General features: G+C 38.5%; 2 protein-coding genes across 2 annotated transcripts in view; both read right to left on the minus strand.

The window, feature by feature from the left end:
- Nucleotides 1-14: 14 nt before the first annotated feature.
- Nucleotides 15-11,082, minus strand: LOC103520499 (dnaJ homolog subfamily C member 3; the record flags this gene model as incomplete). Its single annotated transcript, XM_026831587.1, is given in 11 exon segments — nucleotides 15-183; nucleotides 874-1,066; nucleotides 2,243-2,419; nucleotides 2,703-2,870; nucleotides 5,813-6,080; nucleotides 7,747-7,928; nucleotides 8,566-8,715; nucleotides 9,143-9,217; nucleotides 9,663-9,906; nucleotides 10,044-10,152; nucleotides 10,852-11,082. Coding segments are annotated over 11 exon segments (1,814 nt in total), but the record flags the coding sequence as incomplete, so codon positions are not given.
- A 1,313-nt stretch (nucleotides 11,083-12,395) lies between these two features.
- The window catches only part of LOC103520500 (WD repeat-containing protein 54-like), a 3,331-nt gene continuing 2,943 nt past the window's right edge, over nucleotides 12,396-12,783 (minus strand). The window contains exon 5 of the mRNA XM_008485596.3: nucleotides 12,396-12,527. Within this exon, the coding sequence (XP_008483818.1) occupies nucleotides 12,396-12,527 (132 nt within the window). The remainder of the gene's footprint in view (nucleotides 12,528-12,783) is intronic.

A 12,783-nucleotide genomic window follows, 5' to 3' on the forward strand; every position in this document is an offset into this window, starting at 1 on the left:
AAAAAAAAACTCACCTGTAAGCTTTGACTATTTCTTGTTTGTTAGCGTTCCTCTTGACTCCCAGGATTTTGTAGTAGTCTCGCTTCTCCGCTTGCTTCTGCACCTTCTGGGCTTTACCCTTGCCTTCCTTGGCGCGAGTAAAGTCAGGATTGATGTGCAGAGCTTCGTCGAAATCTCGGATTGCTGTGAGAGAGAAAGATCAGAAAGTGTTTTTAAGTGTTCTTTTTTTAACAAAAAAAGTACCTAAGTGAAAAATCAAATCAAGAATAATAATAATAAACAAATTAGGTAGACACATAGGTACTGATCGAATGAACTACGGGCTAAATAATTCCCGGAGGGACGGGCCCAGCTTGTTTTAAAGGAAAAGAGGAATTAGTTCAAAAAGTAGGTGGCGTAGTAGCGTCTATAATAACTAATTCGAGCAGGATAAACAAGGTGTATTTCTATTATACTTACCATCATCATACATTTCATTAAACAAGTATACTTCTGCCCTATCACAAGGTATATTTCTATTATACTTACCATCATCATACATTTCATTAAACAAGTATACTTCTGCCCTATCACAAGGTATATTTCTATTATACTTACCATCATCATACATTTCATTAAACAAGTATACTTCTGCCCTATCACAAGGTGTATTTCTATTATACTTACCATCATCATACATTTCATTAAACAAGTATACTTCTCCCCTATCACAAGGTATATTTCTATTATACTTACCATCATCATACATTTCATTAAACAAGTATACTTCTGCCCTATCACAAGGTATATTTCTATTATACTTACCATCATCATACATTTCATTAAACAAGTATACTTCTGCCCTATCACAAGGTATATTTCTATTATACTTACCATCATCATACATTTCATTAAACAAGTATACTTCTGCCCTATCACACAGAACATGCGGTTCCTTGAACAGGTTGATAGCTTCGTTACAAGCTGCCATGGCATCTTCACTCTCGTCAACATGGAGATGACAGTGGCATAGTTTCTCGTGAGACACATAGGATATCATCGGCTCGTCGTTCTCCGTTCGCTGGATCTAAGGGGAAAAAAGGAACAAGAAAAAGGATGAGCTTTTCCCTCAGAAGAAGAGAAATAACAGTGGAATATTATTATTATTATTATTATTATTATTATTATTATTATTATTATTATTATTATTATTATTATTATTATTATTATTATTATTATTAGAGGGGGAAGAACAAGAAAAGAGATTAGCTTTTCCCTCAGAAGAAGAGAAATAACAGTGGAAGAGAAATAACAGTGGGATAAATGGAGTTTTTTTCTATTTTTAGAGGTTTGATAGAGGAAACTATAACTACGTAGGTCTTATCGTCCCGAAATCGAAAAGAGAACAAGAACGGAATAGTAAAAAAACAAATTAAAAAGAGCCAAGTACCAAATTTTTCAGAGGTAAGTACTAAGAATTCGTCCAATTTTTCAAATATCCTAGTTAGCTGGAATAGTAAAAAACAAATTAAAAAGAGCCAAGTACCAAATTTTTCAGAGGTAAGTACTAAGAATTCGTCCAATTTTTCAAATATCCTAGTTAGCTTCGAAGGCGGCACCCCTGCCTTTCAAGCGCTAGGTTCTCCGGGTCCGATTGTCCTCCTTCTATCTTCAATGGAGCAGTTGCAGTTGGGTAAAAATTATGAATAAAAGGTCGATTCCTACGTAAAAAGTTGTGAAAAATTCAAATCTGAGGTCAAGGTAGTGAAAGGATCGTCAGATCCATCTGCCTGTAATGAGCATATTACAAAATTTTCATCAGTAAAGTCATATTTTGTTATGTCCCTTTATACTCACAGAGTCAACAAAGAGGTGATTTTTCACTCTTTAAGTGTAATGGCACCACCACCACACTTGCTGCCAAGGGCCACTGTGTATTTTTAACGGTTATCTGAAAGAGGGCCTCTAAGTGAAATTTTGCTATTTCTTGATGAAAAAATTCCGAGGATTAAAGAGTCTGTCTCTCATGTTAAGGGAGATGTTTTAGTTTTAATACATGAGTTTCTGCAAGGTTTTCCTTGGGCCCTCTGGGTCAATAAATCCAGGAGGGGGATAACATTAGTACGAAAAGATCTATGAATTACTATCTACTTATTTTCAATACAATAAAAAAGAGAGAGGGGGGGTAGATACTTGGGACATTGAAAATAATTATCAAAGTATTTGGGAAAAGTTTCATTAGACATCCTAAAAACTCACCCGCACACAGGACTTCATTATTGAGTGTGGCGATGCCCTTGACAAAGCTGTACTCATCCTCAGGTCCATCCATGCAGGGGTGAGAGAACAGCAAGTCCACACCGTCACGATCGTAAATGTCCAGACCTAGTGTGGACGCGACCACGAGAACCACCTCGAAGCCTAGGTCACACCAGAGTACCTGGCAGAGGGGAGCGAAGGGAGGCAGATTATTGTTATTTTGTTAGATGTGATGGTGCCTTTGCCTTTATAATAATTTTATTAGTGTGCCTTAGGGTAAGTGTACCATTTATTCGCCCACCTAAAAAACGTACCATTTATTGGCCCACCTGCCCACATTTATTTTTCTAATTTTTGTAAAAAGAGAGAGGGGGGGGTAGATACTTGGGACATTGAAAATAATTATCAAAGTATTTGGGAAAAGTTTCATTAGACATCCTATAAAACTCACCTGCACACAGGACCTCATTATTGAGTGTGGCGATGCCTTTGACAAAGCTGTACTCATCCTCAGGTCCATCCATGCAGGGATGAGAGAACAGCAAGTCCACACCGTCACGATCGTAAATGTCCAGACCTAGTGTGGACGCGACCACGAGAACCACCTCGAAGCCTAGGTCACACCAGAGTACCTGGCAGAGGGGAGCGAAGGGAGGCAGATTATTGTTATTTTGTTAGATGTTATGGTGCCTTTGCCTTTATAATAATTTTATTAGTGTGCCTTAGGGTAAGTGTACCATTTATTCGCCCACCTAAAAAACGTACCATTTATTGGCCCACCTGCCCACATTTATTTTTCTAATTTTTGTTTTTATGACTACAATTTTGGAATACTACTGGTTTGATAGCATTCTTTAAGCCCTTTCTTTTGATAAAATTGGATCTTGAAAAAGTTCGTCGAGTTCAGACTTATGTGGCGTATGGTACAGGTGGGCCAATAAATGGTACGTTTTTTAGGTGGGCGAATAAATGGTACACTTACCCTACGGCCCTGATACCTGTAGGTAGGAGAATCGTATAAGGAAAGCGCTATAGTACGATTTTACAGGGAAGGCACGTATTATTAGATTCATTATAGTCGAATGCATCAAGTCAAAGCAAAAGAAATGAGAAAGATAAGAAAGTAAAGTACCTCCCAGATACAGCAACATAGGAGAGAGAGAGAGAGGGAGAGAGAGAGAAGATAGAAACAGAGAGGGAGAAAGAGAGAGAGAGAGGATAGAAAGAGAGAGAGGATAGAAAGAGGGAGAGAGAAAGAGAGAGAGGATAGAAAGAGAGAGAGAGAGAGATAAAGAATGGGAGAATGAGGGAACGAGAAGAAGAAACAGACATAGTGAGAAAGACAGAGAGGGAAAAGGGGAGATAAAGATAAATGGGGAGAGGAGAGAGAGAAATACATACCGAGAGGAAGAGAATACAGGATGGGAGAGAGGAGAAGAGTGAGAACGAGAAGGAGAAACGAGGGGGGGGGGGGCTAGAGGATATAGAAAATCAGTATATTGTTATAAGTAGGGCTATGGGCTTTAATAAACGCCCTTGGTCACTGCGACCTGATTAGATCTTTTGTGACGATGGAATAGAAAAGAGCGGTGAAACTTTTTTGACTTGGCGGGGCGGAGGGCTACCGTGCTCGTTAAGGCCAGCCAGTCACCATCAGGTGGACCTGACAGGTACGGCTGAAAAGGTCCTCCTATCAGGTCTACCTGATACCTGATGAGAACACACACTATTAGGTAGATCTGACAGGCGGACCTGATCAGTTGTATACCTGATAATGAGTGGCTGGCTAAATATAACCTGCACAAAAGGTCTTGTAAGGGTCGCAGTGACAAAGGGCTTAAATAGTCGAAGGCCCTACTTATACAGGTGTGTCCACACAATACATAGTCGACCGGCCGTCAACTAGATCAGCATCGATGTCGACTGAACCGATGTCGATCACACTATCTCAATAACATAAATTCACCTCGTCGATCGACGGCTGGTCGACTATGTTTGGACACAAAACTCTGAGGGCCTTGTTAAAATCTACAAAGAAAGACAAGGTGGCATAAATCCCACTAAGACCTTGGCATAAAATAATAATAGTGACAACAATAATAATATGAAATGAAGAATTGCTGAACCAAATTTTGAGAATTTAGCTTTGGAACAGTGAGCTAATTTTAAATTTAGAAAACCCTTTGTGTTAGAAGATTACAATTGCATCTAATTAATTGATGATGCAACCAGTTACCTAGGTGGTCAATAGCATAGGAATCTGCCCAATTTTGCCATAGATATTGCCAAAGTTCCAAAGCTGACTATTTAACCCAATTTTGAACTTTTTGACAACTCATTTCTACTGCTCTGTTTGCTTGCATGTTATCGGAGAGTGGATAAAAGAAGGTACGTTAACCCCAGTAGAGAACGAAGTTTTGGGGCCTCCAATTTTTCAAACTATCAAGTCATTATCACCTAAATCACCTTATCAATCTGATAAGGGAATATCTTACCTGAGATCATTGTATCTATAGCAAACAGAACCATCCATGTTGAGCAAATTTTAACTGGAGACTGCCAATGTTCGATCATTTTGACTCCAACACAGTCCTAGATCTCTGGACAATCATAAAACAGAGGAAATTTGGGCACCCAACTCAGAAAAGTCAGAAAAACTGATAAAAGATCACAAAAAAATTAAAAAGAAGTTTTATCCCCTAATCTCAAGTAAACACATTTCACATTTCTTGTCGAGATTTGCCGTGGAGCCTTCTGATTGGTGCATTTTGAACGGAACGATTATTTTTGATATCGATGAATCGATGTGGTGTGGTTCGATTAATCGATTTCGTCGAGGAGGTTAGAGCAGAGTGGATAGTGCAAGGTCGAAAGTTTTGAATAAAGTGAAGCCAAAATTTTTGCTTATGCTGAGAAGAGACGTTGATTTTCCTCACTTGCGAGAACGAACCTCATGTTTAGGATGAAATGTGCCCCAGACAGAAATTGAACCCACGACCTAGCGTTTATAAGGCAGACACACGCTACCCTCGAAGCGAACTCAGCTGGCAAATGCATCTTCATTTGCAGTGGCGTAGCGTGGTCTAAATTCTAGTGTAGGGCGTGTTGGGCTCATGCACAGATCTACCAAGTCCCATCACAGTACATGCCATTAATATTTATGGGCATTAGAGTGAACTTTTGAGTTGTATGGCCGCCATACACGCCATACATACACGCTAATCATTTGCCTATTAGAGAAGTTAACCAAATATGTACTGATTTTCTTAATTTAAGTACAGTAGAACCCTCAATTATTTCAATCTCCATTGTTTCAACTCTCTATTATTTCAACCCCTAAATCAGTTCAAAATACGGTATTTAATAACCATTTTGATCTTTTGTATCTAAATTTTGCCCCTTTTGTCATTGTTTTATACGGAATTTCAATTATTTCAATTTTGATTAATTCAACATTGGGACTGAGGGTAGGTACTGTGTTTTTTTTTTTTTTTTTTTTTTTTTTTTTTTTTTTTTCGACGTCGACCATTTTTTACAGGATCGAGCCCACGAACCCCGAACACAGCAGACTCACCGTCACGTTATTGTTCTTACAAACTCGCCAAATCTTCACGTACGAGTCTTCCGACACCGTGAGCAAGTAATCGGCACCCATAGCCACATCCATGGCCGTTATGTAACGCGCATGAGCGGCCGTTTCCGTCAGTAGGCGTACGGCCGTCACAGGCCGAGTGCCGTCATAAGTGTAGTTGATTTTGGAGGAGTCGAAAATTCGGATGTGCCCCGAGCCGTAGGCGGCAGCGAGCCAGTCTTTCCATAGGAACAAGCTGGTGACTGCCGATCTGAGAACGAAAAGTTGTGGAGGTGACAGAAAAGGAAATTAACATTGTCTACTGTTGACCTGGGAAGAAAAAGATGAAGGGACACCTTCGGGTCTATCTTGTAGCTCAATGGTGAAATGAACGATAGCGCATGGTCAGCCTAGTTAGCTTGGATGGTATAGCGTTATTGTAAGAGCTAGGTTGAGGGTTTGATTCCCGCCCGAAGAGAAATTCATCCTAAAGTGATAAGCTGATAAGGTTCGTTCTCGGAACGGCTGGGCTGGCTTTCTCCTATCCTGTCCTACTTCCCTCTTCCATTCTGGGACGATAAAACCTAAGTTGCTATAGTACCCTTTATGAAATCTATCTCTTTTATTGATTTTAATTATGAACCGAGTGTTCACGTTCCTTTTTCGCAGTCTAAAGAAAACCCATTTCGTAGTTCACCCCATTAGCTGTACCTCACTGCGCTAATGGTAATAGCCACCAAAGAGATTGCCACTAAAGGTGTCAAAGAAACCGTAAAATAGTGGATTTTTCTAAATAAAAAAAAATGTATCTTGACACCGCTTTTGCACTACTTAATCTTAAGTACTTCAGGCATATTCTTTTACACCCATGCCTCTTTATAAAAGAATGGACAATTTTGGTCAAAGAATTTCTACCCTGGCCGGCATTCGAACCCAGCATCCCCAGGTTAGAGTCAGTGCTCTTGAACACTCGGCCACAAAGGTGGCCTACGTAAGTCTAGGTAAGAGGAGGATTCAGTAATAGAATAGAATAGAATATACCTTGTTTATCCTGCTGGGGTAGGACTGAAAAGTCCCTTTTCCTCCGCAGTCTAACCAAGATCTTATTTTACACCCATGCCTCCTATCAAAGAATGGACAATTTTGGTCAAAGAATTTCTACCCTGGCTGGCATTCGAACCCAGCATCCCCAGGTTGAGAGTCAGTGCTCTTGAACACTCGGCTACAAAGGTGGCCTACGTAAGTCTAGGTAAGAGGAGGATTCAGTAATAGAATAGAATAGAATAGAATATACCTTGTTTATCCTGCTGGGGTAGGACTGAAAAGTCCCTTTTCCTCCGCAGTCTAACCAAGATCTTATATATTTGATACATTATGGGGGGTACATTTTACAAAATAAACACCCTGATTAATTAAAAAAAAGAGGAAAAAAAAAAACAGCTAGTTAAGTAAAATATTCTTCTTTCTAGCCTTTTCCTATTTAAATAGGGTTGGCGTTTCTTGTCAGTCTCTTCCAGGCAGCCCTATTGTGTACCTCATGTCCTGATAAATTTGAGAAAAAAAAAAAAACAGCTAGTTAAGTAAAATATTGTTCTTCTTTCTAGCCTTTTTCTATTTTTTTAAATAGGGTCAGCGTTTCTTGTCAGTCTCTTCCAGGCAGCCCTATTGTGTACCTCATGCCCTGTTGAATTTTTCTCACCCAGGTCTTGATTCATACAATCTTTCCACCTTTTCTTCGGTCTCCCTCGCCCTTTTCTCCCCCCTCACTTTTATTCTCTTGATTCTTTTCCCTAGTTAAATAAATCACAATAATAAAAACCGTTCAAAATTCGACTTTACCGCACTGACTTACCGTAGTTCTCTTGATTCTTTTCCCTAGTTAAATAAATCACAATAATAAAAACCGTTCAAAATTCGACTTTACCGCACTGACTTACCGTAGCGAATCTTCTACATGGCCCACCCTGTAGTGCAGTTTACTCAGCTTGAAATACCCCACGGTATGATCTGACGTAAGCTTGGTGGTGGATCTCAAATCCATGATGGCCGCTTGAATATCACCCATGAGCTCATGGCAATTTGAACGAAGCTCACGGAACTCAGAAGACCAGGGACAATTCTGTAGAAAAACAAGCAAGGATCAGTTAGGTATGCTAAAAATAATAAAAATAAAAACAAGGATTAGTTACTTAGTTAGGTACCTATGCTAACTTTAACGAAAAAAGAGGAACTGTAACTAAGGAGCTTCAACGTCAACTTCTTTTTTACAAGAGGTTTGATAGAGATAGAGGGAACTGTAACTGCTAAGGTCTCATCGTCCCAAAAGCAAGGAAAGAAGCAAGACAGGATAGAAGGAGTTTAGTCATTCCGAGAACGAACCTCATGTTTAGGATGAAATGCGCCCCAGACAGAAATTGAACCCACGACCTAGCGTTTACAAGGCAGACACACGCTACCCTCCAAGCTAACTCAGCTGGCAAGCATAGGTTCAATCTCAGATGAGACAGACAAATGGATCTTCATTTGCCTATTCGTTAACCAACTATGTACTGATTTTTTTAATTTAAGTACAGTAGAACCTCGATTATTTCAACCCCTAAATCAGTTCAAAATACGGTATTTAATAACCATTTTGATCCTTTGTATCTAAATTTTGCCCCTGTTGTCATTGTTTTATACGGAATTTCAATTATTTCAACTTTCGATTATTTCAACTACTTAATTGGGACCAAGGGTACTGTATTTTTTTTTTTTACCTCAATAAGATAGTCCAGATGTCGTATGGCTTCTTGGTAATCTGCCATAGAGTGGTAGTGAAGGGCATACACTTTGTAACTCTCCAACTGAGGCAGTTGCTGGTACATGTTGTATGCCTCAGTAGTGAAAGGATCGTCAGATCCATCTGCCTGTAATGAGCATATTACAAAATTTTCATCAGTAAAGTCGTATTTTATTATGCCCCTCTATGCTCACAGAGTCAACAAAGAGGTGATTTTTCACTCTTTAGGTGTAATGGCACCACCACACTTGCTGCCAAGGGCCACTGTGTAATTTAGAGTTATCTGAAAGAGGGCCTCTAAGTGAAATTTTGCTATTTCTTCATGAAAAAATTCCGAGGATTAAAGAGTCTGTCTCTCATGGTTAGGGAAGTGTTTTAGTTTTAATACATGAGTTTCTGCAAGGTTTTCCTCGGGGCCCTCTGGGTCAATAAATCCAGGAGGGGGATAACATTAGTACGAAAAGATCTATGAATTACTATCTACTTATTTTCAATACAATACCAGCTAGCACACAACTAAGTAAGTACCTACCAAACCTATTTTTAATACTTACAACAACAGCCAAATCTTTCTTTGCTTCCTCAAATTCTCCTTGTTTGAACAACACAATAGCTCTTTGGTGACGTGCCTGTAACAATGACATACATAAATAGTGATTTGTAGAGCAAATAGATATGATTTTGTTCAAGCAAAGCTTATACAAATATCTACCTCAAATTGATACTACTGAATTTGTATGTTGCAAATCACAGCCCCCCAGATTACAAATCCAATGTTCTACCTCTCAGCTTATAAGGCTGGTGAGTAAATCAAACATTCATTACAAAAATCAAGTGAAATCTCTACAGTATATCACCTACTTAATTTTCCCATCATAAATGTTCTTATCAAATGTCAAGGGACTTGACTACTAGGTCATTGTCCCTAGGCCTATCTTATATTCATAGTGTTTGATGCTTTAGAATAAATAAGTACAGTACCTATAACTTTAAGCTAACCTAGATACACAGGTTGAGTGGCAGAGAATGCCTCCTGACTCCTGAGGCATATCATAAATATCATAATACACTTACACTCTTGAAGTCTGGCTTCAACTGAAGGACTTTGTCAAAATCCAGCAGAGCAAACTTGGCTTTCCCGAGTGCCAAGTACACTGTGCCTCGTTTGAAATAGGTCAAGTAGTTCTCTGGGTCCCCCTCGACGGCTGCGTGATAATGTGACAGAGCGTCTTGTAGGAGACCACGGGATAGGAAGTCTCGGCCAAGTTCCAAATGTTTTTCAACATCATCTGCTTTTGAACTTGCAATACCTGTGGAAAAAATATTATTTATTAAGGTGAATAAATAAGGATTAAAAAAAAATAATAATAAATAAGTAACCAGGGTTGGTAAGCATAATAATGTTAATGTGTTGGTAGACAAATGAAAAAAAAAAAAAAAAAAAAAAAAAAAAACAAAAAAAAAAGATAATGTGACAGAGCGTCTTGTAGGAGACCACGGGATAGGAAGTCTCGGCCAAGTTCCAAATGTTTTTCAACATCATCTGCTTTTGAACTTGCAATACCTGTGGAAAAAATATTATTTATTAAGGTGAATAAATAAGGATTAAAAAAAAATAATAATAAATAAGTAACCAGGGTTGGTAAGCATAATAATGTTAATGTGTTGATAGACAAATGGAGAAAAAAAAAAAAAAAAAAAAAAAAAAAAAAAACAGCAAAAGAGATACAGTACCTATCTACTGATTACAGTAGGTGCCATAGGAGGACATAAAACTATGAGGGCCTTGTTAAAATCTACAAAGAAAGACAAGGTGGCATAAAGCTCACTAAGACCTTGGCATAAAATAATAATAATAATGACAACAATAGTAATATGAAATGAAGAATTGCTGAACCAAATTTTGAGAATTTAGCTTTTGAACAGTGAGCTAATTTTAAACTTAGAAAACCCTTTGTGTTAGAAGTTAGAAGATTACAATTGCATATAATTAATTGATGATGCAACCAGTCACCTAGGTGGTCAATAATCTGTAATAATAGCATAGGAATCTGCCCAATTTTGCCATAGATACTGCCAAAGTTCCAAAGCTGTCTATTTAACCCTGACAACTCATTTCTACTGCTGTGTTTGCTTGCATGTTATCGGAGAGTAGATAAAGGAAGGTATGTTAACCCCAGATGAGAACGAGGTTTTGGGGCCTCCAATTTTTCAAACTATCAAGTCATTATCACCTTATCAATCTGATAAGGGATTATCTTACCTGAGATCATTGTATCTATAGCAAACAGAACCATCCATGTTGAGCAAATTTTAACTGGAGACTGCCAATGTTCGATCATTTTGACTCCAACACAGTCCTAGATCTCTGGACAATCATAAAACAGAGGAAATTTGGGCACCCAACTCAGAAAAGTCAGAAAAACTGATAAAAGATCACAAAAAAATTAAAAAGAAGTTTTATCCCCTAATCTCAAGTAAACACATTTCTTGTCGAGATGGAAGGAATAGAAAAAGAGTAGGGGAGGATGTTAAAAATGCCAGAGAGACGAAAGAGGGGGAAATGTTATCAAAGGAGAAAAGGAGGCAGAAGAGAAGTATGATTTAGGAGAGAGGAGAAAGAGTAGAATGGAAGAGAGGGAGGAGATACAGATAAAGAAGGGTGTAAGAGAGAGGAGAAAGGGAGAGATAAAGAGAAGAGTGTGATGATGACGTGCATGGGAGGAGAAAAAGGGAGAAAGGAACAGAAGATAGGAGAGATAAAGGAATAGAAGAGTGGGAGAAAGAGGATAGATCGAAAAAATAATGGAAGAGAAGAGGAGGAATGATATTAGGAGAGAGAAAAAGGAGAAATGAAAAGGGAAGGAAACGGAATGGAAGGGAAAAACTCACACGTATGCAATAGACTGCGATACAAAATGCTGAATGATAGTGGAACACTACGAACAAAAAAGGCACCGGGAGGAAGAGGGGAAAAAGGAGGGGAAGAGAATAGAAGAGAAGAAAAGGAATAGAATAAAGAAGGGGAGAGGGAAGAGAGGTAAAAAAAATGCCAGAGAGACGAAAGATCGAGGGGAAAATGTTGTCTATGGAGAGGAGGAAGAAGAGAGGAGAAAAGAAGAGATAAAGAGAAGAGAAGGGAGGGAAAAGGGAATGGAAGAGGAGGAAATGGAAGGGTGTGAAGGGCAGACAGTTTTCTTTCTTTGATAAAAATCGATGCTGTTTGAAGCGGAGTGGATAGTGCAAGGTCGAAAGTTTTAAATAAAGTGAAGCCAAAATTCTTGCTTATGCTGAGAAGAGACGTTGATTTTCCTCACTTGTCTTTAACTTACGAAGTATGAAGGGATAAGAAAATAATAATAAAAACAAGGTACGAATTTCAATATTATTAAACTAGGTAGGTAATTATAATTTCTTTACCTATAGAATTTATTGTAAATTTGATGTCAATGTCAAATAATTTTATACATCCTCGGTAGGTAGGTACCTATTGATTATTGATGCACGTAAAAATGCAAGACATGATATTATTCGAGAATATCTTGTCGAAATTCTCGAATTTCTTGTCGCGAATTTCCTTGTATCGTCTCGCATTTTCAAAGAGACGAGACAGAATAAATTTTGCGTTTCGTAAAATTCGACGTAAGAAATTCCTTTGCCTCATAAGTAAATTTCGAGACAAAAAATTCCTTGTGTCGTCTCTCGTTTTTTCCAAGATTGACGAGATTAAGATAAGTATTTCTCGTGACTGATCCTAGAGGTAAAATTTAATAGGTATTTCGGTGTAACAAAGGCTCTCACATAGTTCTAGGTCTTGAAGCAGTGCACCAAATTGGTGTCATAAGCAGACACACAGAACCCTGTTCCATTGGTATTAAGGAATCGACCTCCCACCAGCATCTGATCATTGATCTGGGAACTACACAGGAGATTGATTTCCTGGAATCAGAGGGAAAGAGAAGTTAGGTACATATACCTACCTAGGGGGATATAACCCAATAATAGAACCGCAGTCAACCATCGTGAGGACTTGTGCTTGTACTTTGAAGCAGCTAGCTAGGTTGGTTAGGGTTAGCTGTTCTTCCTGTTTATAGTCCCACTGCTGGACGCTAGTCTAATCTCTGTTCACTATACCCTAGCCAGACTTTGTTTGTTTTTTTTTTTTTTTTTTTTTTTTTTTTTTTTTTGGTATCCC

The sequence above is a fragment of the Diaphorina citri genome, unplaced genomic scaffold (assembly GCF_000475195.1).
Source record: "Diaphorina citri unplaced genomic scaffold, Diaci psyllid genome assembly version 1.1 scaffold3696, whole genome shotgun sequence".
In the NCBI taxonomy this organism is placed as follows: Eukaryota; Metazoa; Arthropoda; class Insecta; order Hemiptera; family Psyllidae; genus Diaphorina; species Diaphorina citri.